The 18,940-nt window shown below is 41.7% G+C and overlaps 2 protein-coding genes across 3 annotated transcripts in view; both read left to right on the forward strand.

Moving 5' to 3' along the window:
* The first annotated feature begins 1,752 nt into the window (after positions 1–1,752).
* LOC101784316 lies at positions 1,753–7,288 on the forward strand. Of its 2 annotated transcripts, XM_004983857.3 has the most exons (11): positions 1,753–1,978; positions 2,063–2,270; positions 2,374–2,534; positions 2,641–2,786; positions 4,239–4,301; positions 4,400–4,492; positions 4,991–5,152; positions 5,240–5,346; positions 5,437–5,493; positions 6,480–6,628; positions 6,718–7,288. In XM_004983857.3, exons 1-11 carry the CDS (start codon positions 1,873–1,875, stop codon positions 6,987–6,989), a joined length of 1,524 nt encoding a protein of 507 aa, XP_004983914.1. In that variant the 5' UTR covers positions 1,753–1,872; the 3' UTR covers positions 6,990–7,288. The 2 variants fall into 2 exon arrangements, with proteins under 2 accessions (XP_004983914.1, XP_004983915.1); XM_004983858.3 differs by lacking the exon at positions 5,437–5,493 and having other exon boundaries at positions 1,756–1,978.
* Positions 7,289–8,502: 1,214 nt separating this feature from the next.
* LOC101785503 (xanthine dehydrogenase) overlaps positions 8,503–18,940 on the forward strand; it is a 15,295-nt gene continuing 4,857 nt past the window's right edge. The window contains exons 1-9 of the mRNA XM_004983859.4: positions 8,503–9,040; positions 10,849–10,948; positions 11,202–11,310; positions 12,557–14,059; positions 15,691–15,933; positions 16,047–16,361; positions 17,427–17,666; positions 17,852–18,136; positions 18,213–18,434. Of these exons, the coding sequence (XP_004983916.1) occupies positions 8,881–9,040; positions 10,849–10,948; positions 11,202–11,310; positions 12,557–14,059; positions 15,691–15,933; positions 16,047–16,361; positions 17,427–17,666; positions 17,852–18,136; positions 18,213–18,434 (3,177 nt within the window). The 5' untranslated portion in view covers positions 8,503–8,880. The remainder of the gene's footprint in view (positions 9,041–10,848; positions 10,949–11,201; positions 11,311–12,556; positions 14,060–15,690; positions 15,934–16,046; positions 16,362–17,426; positions 17,667–17,851; positions 18,137–18,212; positions 18,435–18,940) is intronic.

The following is an 18,940-nucleotide window of genomic DNA, read 5'->3' on the forward strand; positions in this document are numbered from 1 at the left end:
AGTCCGTCAAAGGGGGGCACGAACGTTTATTTCTACGTGCGCATCCTTTTTTTGCTACCACGGTTGGAGTTGGCGCGGCGCAGAGTCGACTTGCAAGCCGTGCTAGCCCGTTTTGGACGAAGGCATACGATGGGATCAGTCTCGGTCTCGCCACGGGGTTGCCGCGGGGTCGTGCTCCGTCCTGTGCCGGGCCCGGGCGCGCACGAGGGCACGGTTCAGGCGGTTGGCATTTTTCAATTTTCAGACACAGTTCAAGATCAGGGCGTCAGGTTGAGAGCCTAGAGTACGGTTCTGCTTGCATCGGAGTACGCGCCTGGAGTTGCTAAATTTTGTAGCTAACAGTTTGTGGTAGGACGACGAAAAATTATAGTTTAGTTTTTAACGAACAGAATAAGAGAATTTTAGACCTTGTTTAGTTACCAAAATTGGGAGTGCCAAAATTATTGTGCTGGCACTGTAGCACACTGTAGCGTTTCGTTTGTATTTGTGAATTATTGTCCAAACATTGACTAATTAGGCTCAAAAGATTCGTCTCGCAAAGTATAACAAAACTGTGCAATTAGTTTTTAATTTCATCTATATTTAGTACTCCATGCATGTACCGCAAGTTTGATGTGATGGGAAATCTTCTTTTTGCATAGTGATAAAGTTAGGAGTTGGGAGTGAAGTAAACAAGGGCTTAGTGTAGTGCGTACAATCTCTTCTTTTGGCTACGTGCATGAGTGCATGTTTTGGGTCTCTCTTGTTTCAGTAGGCATACGTTTGAGTGAAGATGCCCTTTTCAACAGAATGTGTACAATTAAGGTCCCGTTTGTCTGCAAGAATCCGTTTCTTCCAAGAATCATTAGAATTCATTTTTTTGAAGCGTTTCAAATTAGAAATGGGAGAAACGTTTCACTTTTTTACACTATATGGGAGAAACTAGCAAAAAGATTCAGTTCCCTCTCATTTTAACTATCATCTCAGAATCTATCGAGTGAGCCAAATGATTTTAGTGATTCATTGAAGATTCAAGGTAGAAACTGAATTTGAAATATTTCTAGATGAATCCGGAACCGCACCAAACGGGACCTAAGCAGTGCAGCGTAAAAAGAAAATGTTTTGCAATTTATGGGCGAATCAACGCGGGTACATAAAAGTGGAGTAAACGGCAGCGTATCTGTGATCAGAAAGCAACGCCACAAATGGGATGAAAAATGCATTAATTCATAATACAAATTGAAGCAATAGTAAAAGGCCTAACGTAAAAGGCCCAGTTGGTTAGAACGCGAGGAGGAAGGCAGATGGGCCTAGCCCAATTGATTAGCACTCGGCCACACGCACGTGCTGGGAAGCAACTTGAATTGAAGATCGATCGAGTTTTGATTTTTGAAATGGACAGGACATGTTTTGAACTCATGTCATGATAAGATTTTCTTTCGAAAGGAAAATGTTATATTAAAATCGAGCACAATACATTCATTATATCCCTTTTTGAACTCATGTCATGATATGATTCGAGTCAGACATAAATGGAACGTTGTCTCCGTAGATTTAGTTTTTTGCACACAAAAATAGCAATTTCAGATCTCTCACCTTCAGCAAAACTGCCAAGGATCAAAGGAGCGCTTCTTCCTCGTGGAAAATATAGCAAAAAATGCAAATCCATTTTCCTTAGCGACCAAGGTAACCTGACCTGCCGCCTTGTCCCCGCGGCCCTGCCGCAGCTACTCCCGCGGTGAAGCCGTCTGGAACAGCAGGACAGACAGCCACAGGCCACGGAGTCACGGACACTGCGTCGTTTCAAAGCCACCTCCCACCCCATTCTTTCCCTCCCTTTCTCCTTCTCCCGCCTCCCCATCCAAAATCCCCAAATCCACCGCCGCCGAAGCCATGCCTCCGCCCCACCGGAACCCCCTCCTCGTCCTCCCCTCCGTCCTCCTCCTCCTCATTACCTCCGCCGCCGCCCTCTCCGTCTCCACCCCCGTCGAGCTCACAGGTAAGCACGCTTCCGCCTCCCTCCCCGCCGTCGGCGCACCCAAAGCCCTAACCCTAACCCCCTCCTCTCCCCGCCATCTCGCAGTCACCTCGCACCCGCCGGCCTCCGTCCACCTCCCGCCCGCGCGATCCATCTCCGGTGCCGATGGCGGCGCAGCCGGCGGGCCCTACTGCACGCGCGTCCTCCTCAGCGGCCGCCCCTCCCGCCTCCGGGACCCGTCGCGCTTCTTCCACGCGCTTCGCCTCCGCGCCAACGCCACCCGCCCCCACGGGCTCGAGCTCTGCTTCCACCGGTAAGTGAGATGGGAACTAAACCCCTGGCATTTTTGGTGTATAGCTCTAGTTATATATGTTTCTTAGCCTAATTTCGTTGTGTTGCACGCTTCGTGTTTGTAGGAATGCCACAGTGGGGCCGTGCAAGTGCGCGGCATCTCAGTGGCAGAAGATGCCCAAGAGCGGGCTCTGGGTGCAAGCCATCTCACCGTACGATCACCGGATTCTGGATTTCCGAATGCCAGCTGACCCTTCAAGGTCCGTTGTTGTGTACACTGAGGAAGGTATGCTTTCTTCGGCTTCCTTTGTTTGATGCAGTTCGTGCTTGGTGCTCTTTTTCTTTCCCCAATTCTTGATTGTGGTATGCATCTTTTGTTGCTGTGTTTTCAGAGTTCTTGCTCCATAGGGTGGTGTTCTTGGTGCTGGGATTGGTGCTGATGGTGGTGGCACATACATTGAGTGAGTCTGTGGTGTTCTACTATGGTGGAGCGATGACGATCGGCATTTTCCTTGTGATACTGATTATACTCTTTCAGGTGAGTTATATTCCTCTTCACTCTGTTCTATATATGGCAAATGATCACTTGAGCTGATGGTTGGTACTGGTATTGGTGGGTGGCGTCATTCTTGTAAGTTCAATGGAACTAACTTACTGTCTAATTTTCAACTGCTAGTTAGTTTCTGGAGTATTTGAAGTGTCATACTTATATGTGGAATTGCCAAGGAAAATCTTATCACTTCCACTCTTTACTTATATGTTATATCACAAAATTTCTTTGACAGGGTTTCCTCACTACTCCCTCCGTCCCATTTTAAATGCATTTGTAAGATTCAAAATTTGTCCAAAATTATACGCACAACAGAGATTCAGGGTCCAAATATCTCCGGCTGTGCGTTGTATAGGTGGGTCCCAGCACATAAAAAATTTACTGAGCCAAACTGCCAAAGTCTGAAACGTTTCATTGCTTATAATAAAAAAAGCAAGCTGAAAGGTTCTGAACCTTCTCGGTTGTTCAGCACCGCTTGTTTTCTTATAAAAAAAAAGGCAAGCTGAAACTTGAGCACCGCTCATTCCTTCTGATCCTCTGGCCCCAGCCTCCCGCACCGCTCGCTCAGGGGTACTAATGTCATTTCCTACCAACACTAATTTGTCCATTCAAATCCTACAAGTGCACTTATACTGGGACAGAGGGAGTATGAAATTGGGCTTTGTAGCTTCTCTGTTTAATTAATTTGCTTCAGGTGGCAGTGTAGGATAGTTAATATTCATTGTTGTATGCTATTATGCTACAGTCACATAACCATGTTTATCGAGCTATGTTCTGTAAGGAGTATCCAGATGCTTGTGGCTGTGATTATCTTCTGATAGACCTGCTCTACTACAGATATGAATGAACCTAAGTTTTACATTCGATAATATTGGGGACAAGGAATGAAACAAAACCATGAAAGTAATGTCCTGACTCCTGAAAGGAATAAAGGATATAGATGTAGTCCAACTAATCGAAATGGAAATAATGTTTCATTTCTTTCTTGCTTTACTATTCTGTCAGAAATATCTGTTTATATCAAAACTTTATAGTCCTTTCCACATACCTTGAGTGTGATTTTTCATTTCTTGTCACTACGACTAAGTACATTATTTGAGACCAAGTTGTTTGACTTGTTGGAATTTGCAGTGTCAAGTGCTTTAATTAGGACCATATTGCTAATTGTCATGCTTATAAGGCACTGCTGATTGTTATTTGATTAGTTTTTTATTTTTACGAGTGGGTGGGTGGGCTGTGTGTGCTTGAGATGAAGTCTGGTCTTTCCTGAATGGAGTCACTTACATTAAGCTACTTTGTGCTAGTTATGATGCCTTTTAATAAATCTAACTTGTGACCTGTTCGTATCAAGAGACTTCTATTTTTACCTGTTATCCAGTCAATCACTTTGTGAGTACAACCTGGTTAGCTAACCCTTTTTTTCAATCTATCTTCTTTCAGGGAATGAAGCTTTTACCCACTGGCAGAAAGAGTTCGCTCGCTATTTTTGCCTACTCTACAGTTGTGAGTATTAATTAGACTATTGCCTATCGCCAAGATTTCTACTTGATTTTGACCTCATGTCTCTAGATCACTGATTCATGACAATCTTTCAACAACAGGTTGGCATGACGACATATTTTCTGCACTATTTGTCGGGTCTGTTGCGCTCAGTCCTCGTGGAAATTGGAATTGCCGAAGACATGCATAATCCTGTATGTAAGTTCGTCATTTGGGTTACCATCAATGGTCCTTTTGGTTTCTTTCATTTTCCCCTGCATTTACATATTTATAAGGGAATGATGATGACATTTTAACAGTGGTACAATCTTTTGTATTGCTGCACGACTTCCCGCTTTTCTGGCTTCTGCATTTCATCTGCTGTTCTGTCTTATAGACATCTATGAAGTACAATTTAGTAATACTATAACTTTCTTGCGGCATATGTTTACTGAATTACTGTGCTTGTTTTCTTGAGTTCTATTGGGGAATAGTCTACTCTACCTTTTCTGTCATAGCAAATCGATGTGGTAACATAAAACTGTTTACAAAGATGGCAATGTATTTGTCTCATATTCTATTAGTAACTTGATATTCATATCATGACATTAAATTGTGGATAATATTAATGTTTAATCATGCAGTAATATTGTTCTGTTATTTTTTCATCATTTTTCTTACGATAAACTAATGTAAAAGATATATAATTGCAGCTAGGAATATTCCTTCTCGTATTGGTCGTCTTAGCTGGAGCCTGGTTTGGTTACTGGGGCGTCCGTAAACTTGTCCTGACGGAAGATGGATCTGTTGACGAGGGTGTGGCTTATTTTGTTGAGTGGGCTATCTTGATTGTTTCAGCTGTTATGATCCTTCAGGTATTCCTTGCCTACTGTCGTTTCAACATTGTACTTGTTTGCTTATCTGTTTATTGACATGCTAATTCTTGCTTCGTCTTTCTGTAGAGTTCTCTGGACTATCTCTTTGCCTTTGCAGCTTTGGTCTTTTGTGTTGTCATCAAAGGAATTGCAAGAATTGAGGGAAAGTCAAGATTTTTACGCTTTTTTTCACGGTATGATAAACTCTACTTGATATGTCAAATATCAGCTTGATAGTTCTAATATTTGTTTTTTTTTGCACATGGTTTTTGGCACAATATTAGATATACACGACCCATCAGTTGGGGTTCAACCTGCTCATTGGAAGTGTTGAGGTTAAGGTTATATGTTGGATCAATTTTGCTATTAGAAGAATACTATTCTGTCTGTTCTTTATTGTTGGTATTTTCGGTGTGAAAAGGTTAACTTTTTTGGTTGATGTTTATACAAATTTAAGAAGATGCCTCAACTGTCCATACCTTATTTACTATTTAGACCATGTTTCTAATGCTGGAATGGTTTCCATTTACTTTGGAATTGAACTCTTACAACACTTTATTGAAATTTCTTCAAAGCTGTTGCAGATTTTCCAAATGGAGTGTACACTATTGTATAGGACCCAGTCTTTTGCTTCACTGGTCACTAGGATTAAAGACGTGTAACTTAGGATATAAGCACATTGAATCAGATAGCAGTACTCCTTCCGTTTAACAGACTTCATAGGACCACACGTTCTTTTGACCAGACTGTCAATGAGACTACAATTTTAAGAAACTATCTTGATAAAGCATGTTAATTTTTCTTTCTGTTGTAAAACTACACTTGGTTGCTTGTTCCAGTCAACAGATTCTATACACCTATGATAGTCATGGTATTTTTGTGCCACGTGGACTGGATGCGTTGACCTATGACGTGCTGGCTGACATGGTGTAGGCAGATTGAAGCCATTCCGAGGATCCCATTGCCATTTTAGTCTTACACGTTCACTACATGCAACATCATCAGGACAGGGATAAACTTTTCCTAATATAACTATGATACAATGGTATTCTGACTTACCTCTGAAAATTTCTCTGAAAGATACGCAAGACTGTAAGTGGATAAGTAGAATTAAATAACTTAGAAACATAAAAAATAGAAAATGAATAATTAAACTTATTTGTAGCAACCAAAATCCTGTAATACTTGGTACTGGCATCCTTTGTTTTATATGCTAATGGCATTTTTTTCATGTTATTATGGCTAACATTTTTATAGCATGGTTAGAACAAAATTGTTTTGCTTTCCTGGAAAGAAACAGCTAAATTAAACGAATACCTCTCTGCAGGGGACTTTCTAGTGAAACTGCAAAGCATTCCTCTCGTTATGGAGATTTAGGTGAAGAGTATTCTACCATGAATGGGGCTTACCAAGATGGATTTAGCAAGCTCCATGGTCACCTGAGACGTACACCAAGAAAAAACTCGCCTCTTGCAGGTTTGTCATTTCTTTTAGTTGTATTTTTGTGATGCTCCAGGTTAATATTCTTATATATCAATAAGCAACTTGTTACCCTGCTTTTCCAGGCTCGGGAAAGACATTGTCACAAGGTGCTGCAAGGGACAACTACTATTCGACCTACCATACTACTCCAGATAGGAAGAAATTCTCAGACGAAGAATACAAAGCATTCACCAAAGAGGAGACAAACAAAGCCATGAAACACTTGCTGTCCTCGCCGGATTTCAACAGGTGGGCGTTGGCTAATGCGGACAGGATATCTGTAACTCCACCGGGAGGCAGCTACAGCAGCAGCAGCAGCAGCCAGCAGCGGCATCGTTTGTTTGGATTGTTTTGAGCTATGCATGTAGTGTGCTTGCAGTAATAGGAGGGATTCCATGTGTAACAAGGATAGGATAGCAGCTGAGTGCTGCCACGTTTTGAAGTGGCAGCAAATCTGTAGAATATTGTGTAGTTTGGTGATCGGTCACTACTTAGCTCCAGACGGCTCGTGTATCATGTATTCATGTAACATTTAGCGCCACGGTGAGTGAATATCAACTTGCCTTGAGTTGTACATCTGCACTTGATCATCAGTATGGATACTAGTATAGGATGAAAAATTTTCGAGTCTTTCTATGCTTGCTCAGGGCACCAGTCGTTTTGTACTCTTATGCGCGGTTAGTTTTTGGGTTTGCAGTTGGATCGTGGAAGGAAAAACTACTTTCGCGATCTACTCCCCAACCTGCTCCAACTAAGCTCCACCTAATACTAAGGTCATGCTGCTTGGCTTCCATCCATTGGACACTATTATATCATGCCTTGGCACCTTTGTTTTAAAACATGCCCAGCAAGATGTACTCCCTCGGTCCATAAATATCTTGACTTAGCTAGTAACCAATGCAATTGGCAAAGGATCCTAACACCCCTATGTAGTAACGATTTGTCATCTGCACATTTGGATGGACATGCCATTAATGTTGTGTTTTGTGGCGTGAAGAAGCACGCGTGCCACACATAGCATCAAATTTTTTACATTAAACAAATCACTTCCACTTTTTCATATTTAAACATGCAGTACAATGTTTTGGTCTTAAACAAATAAAAGAGGCCAGCTACAGCTATTACGGGACAGCGTACTGTAACCCATATCTCGAGATGAAGGGAGTACACCATAAGGTAGTGGTGGTAAGTTAGGCTATTAAAACATGTTAGAAAGGCACAAGCACCATGGGAGAATCTCAATAAGCCACCAAACGACGAGCGGCACACCCGTCTCCCTCCATCACTAGCTTCGAGCTATTTTCAGCTTCTGATTTTTAAGCTCCGTCCTAAATTATATTATAGGTTGTTTTAGCTTTTCTAAATGTATAGATATTATTATGCATCTAGATTTAGGTATATCTATATGCATAATAAAATCTATATATCTAAAAAAATCCAAAACGACCAATAATTCGAAAGGGAGGGAGTATCATTCGACGTCCTCTTTTTAACAATTTTTCTAGTTGTACGTAACAAAATACATATGCTAACACGATATGTGATTAGTAACAAGAATGGTCAAATGAGAAGTGTATAGAATTAATTGGTGCCTGGTAAAGCCTGACAACGATACGAAGAAAACCCAATACACGTTATTTCAAGCAACCCACCTACCTCTATGCCTCCTCCCTCGGAATATCATCACATTCCTCCTTCCTTCCTTATCTCAACCTTCCTCATACTGTGGGCGCGAGCAACCTCTTCCATCGTTCGATTTTTTTTCTTCGACATGATGCCGAATCATCTCGTATGTCCATGGCGTCGCCATCTTGACTACCCCTCCCATTATTATCCACGTAACCAAGGAAGGATAGAGTTCGAAGTTGTTTAGCAAAAGCGGCATCGCGCGACAGCCGTGCGGCGTAGAATAAGGCGGTGCCTGCCTCCCCCCGCATCTCTCGCTACCGCCACCACCGGCGCTCAGCTCAGCTTCGCTTGCCCGTTGCGTGTCTCCGTCCGCGCATCGCCACCAACCCAACCCTCTGCCGTGCTCGCACGTGCGTCGTGCCGGCGCGCCTCTCGCAGTCTCATCCTCTCCTCTCCGCGATCCACCCATCCGCATCACCGATCAGACCCGTGCAGCCCCACCCCACCACCACACTAGCATCCAACCTCTCCTGGGCATTCGCGCACGGAACCCACCCCGTGCCTGCTAGAGCGCGGCGGGAGTGCGGCCTGGTCTTGCTTCTCCGATCCTGAACCCGATGGGATCGCTGACGAGGGAGGCGGAGGAGGAGACGGCGGCGGCGGCGGTCGCGGCGGCAGCGGAGGAGTGGTCCGACGAGGCGGTCATCTACGTCAACGGTGTCCGCCGCGTGCTCCCCGACGGCCTCGCCCACCTCACCCTGCTCCAGTACCTCAGAGGTCGCTCCCTCCCTCACTCTCCCTTCACCCTTTTTCTGTGTGTTTTTGCCACTTCTGTCCAAGCACTCCAGGGATTAAAATTCGGCTGGCAGCAATCGAGCAGCTGGTGGGTGTGTGGCGGTCGGTCGGTAGACTAGTTTTTACCACAACTGCTTTCGATGCACTTTTGGCTGGCCCCAGATTGGAATCTGAATCCACTGGAATCTGTCGCCTGCTTCTCTTTCTTCTTTTGGAAGGCAAGAGTTTACTGGTAGTGCGTGAAGCTGTGCTAGTGGAGCTTGCCACACTATCCAATTGAATTGCCGTGGCACGAGGCCTCGATTACTTCACAGCATTTCAATTTGTCGTTGACTGTGGTGGTGACGTGAGAGAGATTCAAGTAGTAGGATTGGGGAAGGAGGAGAACATGTTCATTTGGGTTGTGCCTAAAGGCATACTGAACTTGGAGCTGTAACCCATATCTCACGCAACACCAGGATCCCAGGGGACCTACATAATAAAATGTCTGCCCTCGTGATTCTGCCTGTCACTTGGAGCATAGGTTGATTCAGTATCAAGCACGCTCTTCTCACTTTATTCCCACACATGCTGTTTAGCTGCCCACCAGAAGTTTGGATATCTCCATTCACTTAGGGAATAGTGGTTACAGAGAAAAAAGGAGCAATGGTATGTGTTGATCGTGGATCACACATGGGGCATCTTTCCTTTTCTTTTCTTTGTGCAGCTGCTGCCCAACAATATGCATACATGCACGCCTATCTCGTCAAATCTAACAGAGTGCTTCTCACAAGACTTTTATTACTTCATAAAGCCTTAAAATCTGGTGTATTTAGGATGTGACTGTCTGCCCCAGTGTTATTCGATCTGTATCTATGCCTCCACCATACGGAAAGGTACCATATCCTTCACAAGAGACTGCTCAGTCATCTCTCTTCACCACGTAAGGTAGCTGATGTTGCAAGTATTTAGATACAACTGACATGTTACATTAGATACGCCCTAGGGGGTACTTCTTTTTGTGATTATAAATTTATAAAGTCACCTCTAATGTTTGGTTAGTTCTAGCAGTGCAGGGTGTTTTTCTATTTTTTTTCTTTTCCAAAAAATGCTTCCCTTGTTTTGTGAAGAGGAATTTCTTGTAAACTTCAGAAATTTGCAAAATTAATCTTTTCCAACAGAACATAGACCACATTCTTTTGATCCGTTTCTCGTGCTAGGTTGCTTATTGAAGGCACGTAGTATCACCAGTTCTCGTTCTGTTTCTAAAATACTTAATTATGTTGTTAAGTTCATTGATCTTACGTACACAGTATTAATATCAGTTATCAATAAGTAATCAGTCCCTGCTTTCTCCTACTGGAAGCTGGTAAGAAAAACTGGAGTGACAGAGAGAAATGTAATGAACCTACCATATTTTTGGCATGCAATCATTCTTACTTCTAATGGGCAGTAAACTCGTACCAGCCGATGAGTTGGGACCAAATTCATGGGAAGTTGACAAAGGATGATTACCTATTCATTGCACATAAATTTTGAACCAAGCTGTCTATCCCTATCTCCAACTCATCGTCTGGCAGTGATCTTAGAATCATGACATGTTAGCAAATTTTAATATCGTCTAATCAGTTTCATAGATTTTCGTTTTTAATTCTGCATCTATCTGTGCAATCTGATCAAAGAAATAGTACCGTAGCAACTTCTCAGAAGGTTGCATTTTCACTCCGCAATTTATAGACAATATCACACATTATTTTATTTATGCTTTGCAGTACTTTTTCTTAATATTTTTCTAACTATATGCATTATAGATATCGGCCTTCGAGGAACAAAGCTTGGATGTGGTGAAGGTGGTTGTGGAGCCTGCACTGTCATGGTCTCCTGCTATGACCGAACTACAAAGAAATCACTGTGAGAACCATATTCCTGTACCATATGATGGTTTGCGCACTATATCTCTTTCTCTCAACCAACTTAAAGTGACAGGTGACCGTAGAACTATATTTTAAGATTTACCCTTCTTTAGTCTTCTCGTTCCAAAAACTGGCTTCACCCTGGTGATGATGCCATTACTCCCTTACATGGGATGTATAATCCTGTACTCATTATTGTTTGTGCTTCTATTAATCGAGTTTCATGTAAAAAAATGACCTATTTCATTCAGGCATTTTGCAATCAATGCATGCTTGGCTCCACTTTATTCCGTGGAAGGAATGCACATAATCACAGTTGAGGGACTTGGAGATCGCCAGCGAGGTTTGCACCCAGTTCAGGTGATGCACTGTTCTTTTGTGATTTGTAGACGAGTACTGCTGCATGCACAACCATTTGGGAGTACAACTTGGTCAACGGTTGAAATCACCTGGATGGGAAGCTCATCAATCCATTGGATGGTTTAGATGCATGGTTGTACAAGAGTTATACTCAAAATGGTTGTACGTAAAATATTTCCCCCTGTAGATATTCATTTGGCACTGGCACCTGCTCATACCTTGAAGAAATGGTTGAGCCAGAAGCATAGAATGAAAAGTTGAACCAGTCATCGAACTGCTTGGGCTACTGGTTCACTGGTTCTGTGGTCAGTGGGTCAACTAGAATGTTTGTTCAATTTGTAGCGCACCAGTCAAAATGGTCTGGATGGTCACTGGAGCCAAGACACTATTTATGTCTGGTTATTTACCCCACCAGTCTTTTAGTTGGACCAGATTGACTAGTCTGCCTACTCTGTTTTTTTCCGGTTGTTGAACTGGGTCAGTTTTTTGTACTATGGCTAGAATGCACCATTTAATTGCTGTTTCCATTTATGGCTGATGAAATGGCTAATATGGAAGATGTTGAAGCCTGTACACGGTTACGACGTGATATCCATGTAGTTTGTATGGTTAGAATTCTATTGCAAAAGGTTGCACTTCTTTGGCAGGGCTCAGTATGAATCCAATGCCTTTAAATGTATACTCTGTTGGATAGGGTTGAGTAAAGTCAAGTCATATTCTAGTAAATTAATTTCGCTTAGGACTAACATGACACTATTATTAAACAGATTGACATGACATTACATGATCAACGTGCCAAATATCAATTGTTAGTAGCACAACATGGCTGGTGTGAGGCAGGCAACCCAATTGGCATGACAAAAATACCAAAGGTCGAATGATAATATTTCCTCGAAACCAAGAGAAATATATGTAAAGAGTATACAATGAAAGAATATTATTTTGATGGGCAATGGACTCATCATGTAAATCTTCTCAAAGCTATCAATTAGGCCAACAAAACCCCCAAAATTCATTGATTGCATCTTGTTGTATCAGACTATTTATGACTCAAAAGCTGCTTATAGAGAACCAACACTTGTAAAAGCTGTCTCATCTCTGTTTCATGTTTAATTTAAACAGCTTTAAAAATAGACAAAATGGATCAGTGCTGTTAATGTTTGCTACAGCTCTTGTCATGCTCTCTGTTCATTCCTTCCCAGCCTGTGCCCTTCTCTTCTATCGTGATGTTCTACTTTCCTTGCAGGAATGTTTAGCCAAGGCACATGGTTCACAATGTGGGTTTTGCACCCCTGGTTTTGTGATGTCGATGTATGCACTGCTGAGATCTAGCAAAGAGCCTCCAACTGAAGAACAGATCGAAGACTGCCTCGCGGGAAATTTGTGTCGATGTACTGGCTACCGACCAATTATAGATGCCTTCCGTGTGTTTGCCAAAACAGATAATTTGGTGTACACCAATTCATCTTCACAAAACACAGATGGCCAAGCTATCTGCCCTTCAACTGGGAAGCCATGTTCTTGCAAGAATGAGCCAGATGCCAATGCTAATGGGTCTTCACTATCATCGTCTGTGGAAAGATATTCACCTTGTTCATACAATGAAATTGATGGAAATGCATATGATGACAAAGAACTCATCTTCCCCCCGGAACTTCAGTTGAGAAAAGTTATGCCACTTAAATTAAATGGGTTTAATGAGACCAGGTGGTTTAGACCTCTTAAACTAAATCAAGTACTACATTTGAAATCTTGCTATCCAGATGCAAAGCTTATCATTGGTAACTCAGAGGTGGGAGTTGAAACAAAGTTTAAGAATGCCCATTATAAAGTCATGATCTCAGTTACTCATGTTCCAGAGCTTAATACTCTCAAAGTTGAAGAAGATGGCATACACATTGGTTCTGCTGTAAGACTTGCACAGCTTCAAAATTTCCTTAAAAGAGTTATTGCAGAACGTGATTTGCCTGAAACCTCATCATGTCAGGCAATAGTAAGTCAGTTAAAATGGTTTGCAGGAACACAGATAAGGAATGTTGCTTCTGTTGGTGGTAACATTTGTACTGCTAGTCCAATATCGGACCTGAATCCACTTTGGATGGCTGTAGGTGCAAAATTCCAGATAATTGATGTGAACAGCAGTGTTAGAACTACACTCGCGAAAGACTTCTTTCTTGGTTACCGTAAAGTTGATATAAAACCTGATGAAATATTACTTTCTGTTATACTACCATGGACAAGGCCTTTTGAGTTTGTGAAAGAATTTAAACAGGCACATAGAAGGGAGGATGACATTGCTTTGGTAAATGCTGGAATGCGTGTATATTTAAGAGAAACTGAAGGAAAATGGATAATATCTGATGTCTCAATTGTCTATGGAGGGGTAGCTGCAGTTCCACTTAGTGCTTCAACGACTGAAAACTTCCTTACAGGAAAGAAGTGGAACTCTGAGTTGTTGGATGATACCTTCAATCTGTTGAAAGAAGACATCCCTCTATCAGAGAACGCACCTGGTGGAATGGTCGAATTTCGCAGATCACTAACTTTGAGTTTCTTTTTCAAATTTTTCCTTTCTGTTACTCATGATATGAACATGAAAGGATTGCTAGAAGATGGATTGCATGCTGATCATGTATCAGCTATACAGCCATACGTTAGGCCTGTTACTGTTGGAACTCAAGGTTATGAAATGGTGAGGCAAGGAACCTCAGTAGGCCAGCCAATGGTTCATATGTCAGCTATGCTTCAGGTATTTATCAATCAATTAGCATTTTACAATCCAGATTTTGATCATGTCATTCTGTTTTTGTTAGATTGACAATAGAAGCAACCATTCCTAGTCAAACAACTTTCCCAAGGAGTAGTTCAATCCTGTAGCATTTAGGGGTAGAGGTTTAGTACTTCTAGATACCTTATTTAAAAATAACCAGCAGGCACCAAATATTGTTAAGTTGGTGAAGAACCAAAGCTGGCAAAAATGGGTTTCAACTATCTTGCTCATCAAGTGCTCTGGTTCTGCATTCACTTTGCATGTATATTTTTCCTCTTGTCTTATGCAGTCACTCACCTGACACTTCTATGCCTGTAATTTGCTGTTGGAACACGTGTGGTCAATGAGAAGGCTAAATTATTATCCTCCTATCCTTTCTTTTGCTTACAATGGCTGTACCATTGGGGATGCTTTGAACGAAACCACTGATTAACAATGCCTATCTCAAGTATGTACGTGGTCCTCTAGGCAGTTGTTATCTCCGAATGCAAGCACTGTTTTCTTAGTTCTATCACGAAAGTTTACTAATAATGAGTCAGCAAGCTTACTTTGGATCCTTGAGCCTAAGCAGTTGCGCTTGTCCATGCATCTTTTATCTGTGAGAATCTTGGTAGAGGAGAAATATATATATTCCATTCATGCAATAAGCAAGATGTACAGTCACAGCTTCGAGCTAGGATAAATTTGGTCTTCTGTTAGTCTCCTCGATTTATTTGTCATGTGCTGCATTAAGAGCATGTTTGGTTTCCCTGTTCCACATAACCGGTGGCGGAGCCAGAAACTTGAATTTTATCTTGTTACAGGGGCCAGTATAGTGTTAAAGTTTTCAAAATTTGGTCAAAATTTAAATTCCATAGTGGAAACTTGCATGGCTTAGGGGAGGCCTTGGCCCCTGCTGCCCCCCTCTGCCTACGCCACTGCGCATAACCTAGCCGTGCTGGCAAGGAAATCCTTGCAAGCAGAGTTTGGCTATCTTGGCTCTCTGTCAAAGCAAGGAAACTCCTAGCTGTGGGAAGCTGAGGCTAGGGAATCAAACACTTCTTGCCCAGTCCGCTATTTCTGGGAAAGGTAGAAATATTCATCTGCCGAGCTCTAAGTGTGATCTTTGCTCGAGTCAGTATGAAGAGACTCTATTTCATATGTTCTTCCAATGCCCATTTGCTTGAGGTTATTGGGACCAGGGATATCTCTGCCCAACAGATCCCCTAATTTTTCAATTAATGCTGCTGCTGAAGGTCTACGTGCTTACTATGCCCAGTTCTTTATGGAGATAATTAAATCCTTTTGAATAGAAGAAATAAGATCTTTTAAGGGATTGACCACTCCATTGAAAGTATGCAGAGTGAACTTCAAATTTAAGATTGCTATGGTTCGGGCTACAAAAAAGAAGTTTACATTCTATCTTAGGCTGTTCTGTTTTTTACACATCCTGTAATTTTCTTGTAAATTATATGATAGGAATCTATCCATCTGTTTTGAGTTATGAAACAGAATTAAACATGCCCCAGGTTCCTACATCCTTCTCATGCAACATTGCTATTTCCTTTATATTGAAAGTGTTGCCCATATCATGTACGTACTTTCATTTGCTTTATCTTCCATTGTGCTAGGTCACTGGTGAGGCTGAATATACTGACGACACTCCAACACCCCCTAATACTTTGCATGCTGCTCTGGTGCTGAGTAGAAAGGCTCATGCTCGCATATTGTCTATTGATGATTCAATTGCCAAATCTTCACCTGGCTTTGTTGGGCTGTTTCTTTCGAAAGACATTCCCGGTACTAACCACACTGGACCAATTATCCATGATGAGGAGGTTTTTGCATCAGATGTCGTTACTTGTGTTGGTCAGGTATCAGCTTTGATCTGATAGTTTATGCATACTGTCACTGATTTAGGTTTTATTTTAGTAAAATGTCACATTTTGTTCATTTTTCAGTTACATCTCTTTCTTCTCATTGACAGATCATCGGAATTGTTGTTGCTGATACTCATGATAATGCGAAAAATGCTGCCAACAAAGTACATATTGAATATTCCGAGCTACCAGCAATTTTATCAATAGAGGATGCTGTCAAGAGTGGAAGCTTTCATCCAAATACCAAACTATGCCTTGGGAAAGGTGATGTTGAACAATGTTTCATGTCTGGGGCGTGCGACAGAATTATATCAGGAGAAGTGCAAGTTGGAGGTCAAGAGCATTTTTACATGGAACCTCAAGGCACTCTTGTCTGGCCAGTTGATTCAGGAAATGAAATTCATATGGTCTCATCTACTCAAGTATGCTCTGTTCCTTCGAGCTTTAAATTCAGAATGCTAGACATAGGCCTCATTGTTTTCGCATATCTGGATATTTTTTTAAGACCAAGAACCTAGATAAAAGGAACATCAACACCATTCCTGTCCTGTACCTTGCAAAAGTAATGTCATAGGACAGCAGGTTGGGCAGATTTTACATAAACATGTGTCATCCCTTACTGTTTAATAGCCGCTAGTCATGGGGCAGGGGCAGCAGCCACAACAGTATGTGGGCCCTGATTTTTTTCCAGAACACACAGGAGAACTGCCATTTTATTAAAAAGATGAGCGAACAGTATGTAGGCCCCATTGCATCAGGCACATCTGGTTTGGTAGGCAGATCAGCTACTAAGCTGTTCATTTTCATGGTAGCCTGAGATATACATTTTTAACAGTCCCATAATTGTTCGTTTTCAATTATAAAAGTATTCGACATGCATCTTCTACTAGCAAAAATTCATCTCTTTCAGTTCCAGAATGTTCTTCCATGTGTACCTTAAGTTGAAGTGTGATCATTCATATTGAGAAGAATATATTTCTCTGTTTTTGTTATGGACCATTGCATGTTTGGCCTCACTTTTACCATGCTGCAACCCATCAGGTGCCATGGTCCTACTAGTGCCATGGCGTCTCGAGAAACTGCCACATGCCCTTGTTCTAGATTGCTCTAACAGCCATGTGGAAGTGGAAGCTACCTTCCCCATCATGGTCCTGAGATTATTATTTGGCAGAACTTATATGCATGTATGTATTAATATGATGGAGCACCAACACAACTTTTTTTTTATGTAAATACAGCGAGGGAGGCCCCCGCTTTGTAGGATTTTATTGAAACCAAAAGAACTAAAAAGGAAACTGTACAACACAACTATTTCATACTAAGTGCATATTGAAGTCAAGATAAGATCCCATCGAGTCTGTATGCCATTTTATTATATTTTGCCACACTTATATTTTTAGGGCTACTTGTCTAATCTCAGGAAAAAAAAGAGCTGATAGGAATGTAATACTTTTCTATTGTTTGACAAATCGTTTCTTTATATCAAGGCTCCCCAGAAGCATCAGAAGTATGTTGCTAATGTTCTTGGTCTTCCACTATCAAAAGTAGTCTGCAAGACTAAGCGTATTGGTGGTGGATTTGGTGGAAAAGAAACCAGATCAGCAACATTTGCTGCGGCAGTATCTGTACCGTCATATCGTCTAAGAAGGCCAGTAAAGCTTATTTTGGACAGAGATGTTGACATGATATCATCTGGGCAGCGGCACAGTTTCCTAGGGAGATACAAGGTAGCAAACTTAGAAAGTATATATGTCTCATATTTTGGTCAGAGAAAATAATAGGCCATGCCTTGCTGTTAATTGTGAATGCTAGGCACTAATCCTTCAATACTTCACACAGCTGTCATATAACCAGTTAATGCTCAACTTTTTTCTTCTTCTTATGATTAACTAACTTCCTATTGTTCTTTTAGGTGGGGTTTACCAACGACGGGAAAGTACTGGCCCTAGACCTGGAACTTTATAACAATGGTGGTAATTCACTTGATCTGTCCCGTGCAGTCCTGGAGCGTGCTATGTTTCATTCAGAAAATGTCTATGACATACCTAACATCAGAATCAGTGGGCAAGTATGCTTGACAAACTTTCCAAGTAACACTGCTTTCCGAGGTTTTGGTGGTCCACAAGGCATGCTGATTACAGAAAATTGGATTCATCACATAGCTTCAGAACTCCAGCGAAGTCCTGAGGACATAAAAGTAAGCTTACAGATTTGCTTTCTATGATATATCCTTCTCATACTATTGTGGGATTAACTGATTTGAGTGCTGGCAGGAGCTTAATTTCCACGATGATGGAACTGTGCTGCATTATGGCCAGTTGCTCCAGAATTGTAGAATTAGGTCAGTGTGGGATGAACTAAAGGCATCTTGTAATTTTGTGGAAGCTCGCAAAGCCGTTAGAAGTTTTAATAGTAATAATCGATGGAGGAAGCGGGGAATTGCCATGGTTCCCACAAAATTTGGCATATCCTTCACTTCGAAATTCATGAATCAGGTGAAATTGCATCCCATCCCAAACTTGACCATGAAATTTCTTCTAGAATATTACTAAATGGACTTCATGAGATCACTGACTCTTTGTAGTTTTGAATATTTGATCTTTGCAAATTCCTTAAAAGTGTCATTTAGGTTTGACTGTATTAGAAGTTATTTAACTAAATTATACATCCACATACATTTTTCAGTTACTATTCCCATCCAACCTTCCCTTCGATGTTCGGTTTGCCATGCTCTTGCAGTCAACCTATGATTGGCTGGGAGAAAACTTGAGTCTCTCATTGGCTGACTAAAAGGGTTTTGCACTACTGTTGCTACAAGTTGGCCGGCTAGGTGCTCTGCATTTAGAAGTTCATGGCAGCGCCGCCTAGGTGCATGCACTAGTACAGAGTTGGTTGTATAGTAGAGAATGAGGCAAAAACGTAACCAAGATGTGTGTACTTGTTAACTTGTTACCCCCACTTTTTTGTGTGCAGGAAATATAATATCTTATATGATCATTGT

Source organism: Setaria italica, chromosome IX, assembly GCF_000263155.2.
Source record: "Setaria italica strain Yugu1 chromosome IX, Setaria_italica_v2.0, whole genome shotgun sequence".
NCBI lineage: Eukaryota > Viridiplantae > Streptophyta > Magnoliopsida > Poales > Poaceae > Setaria > Setaria italica.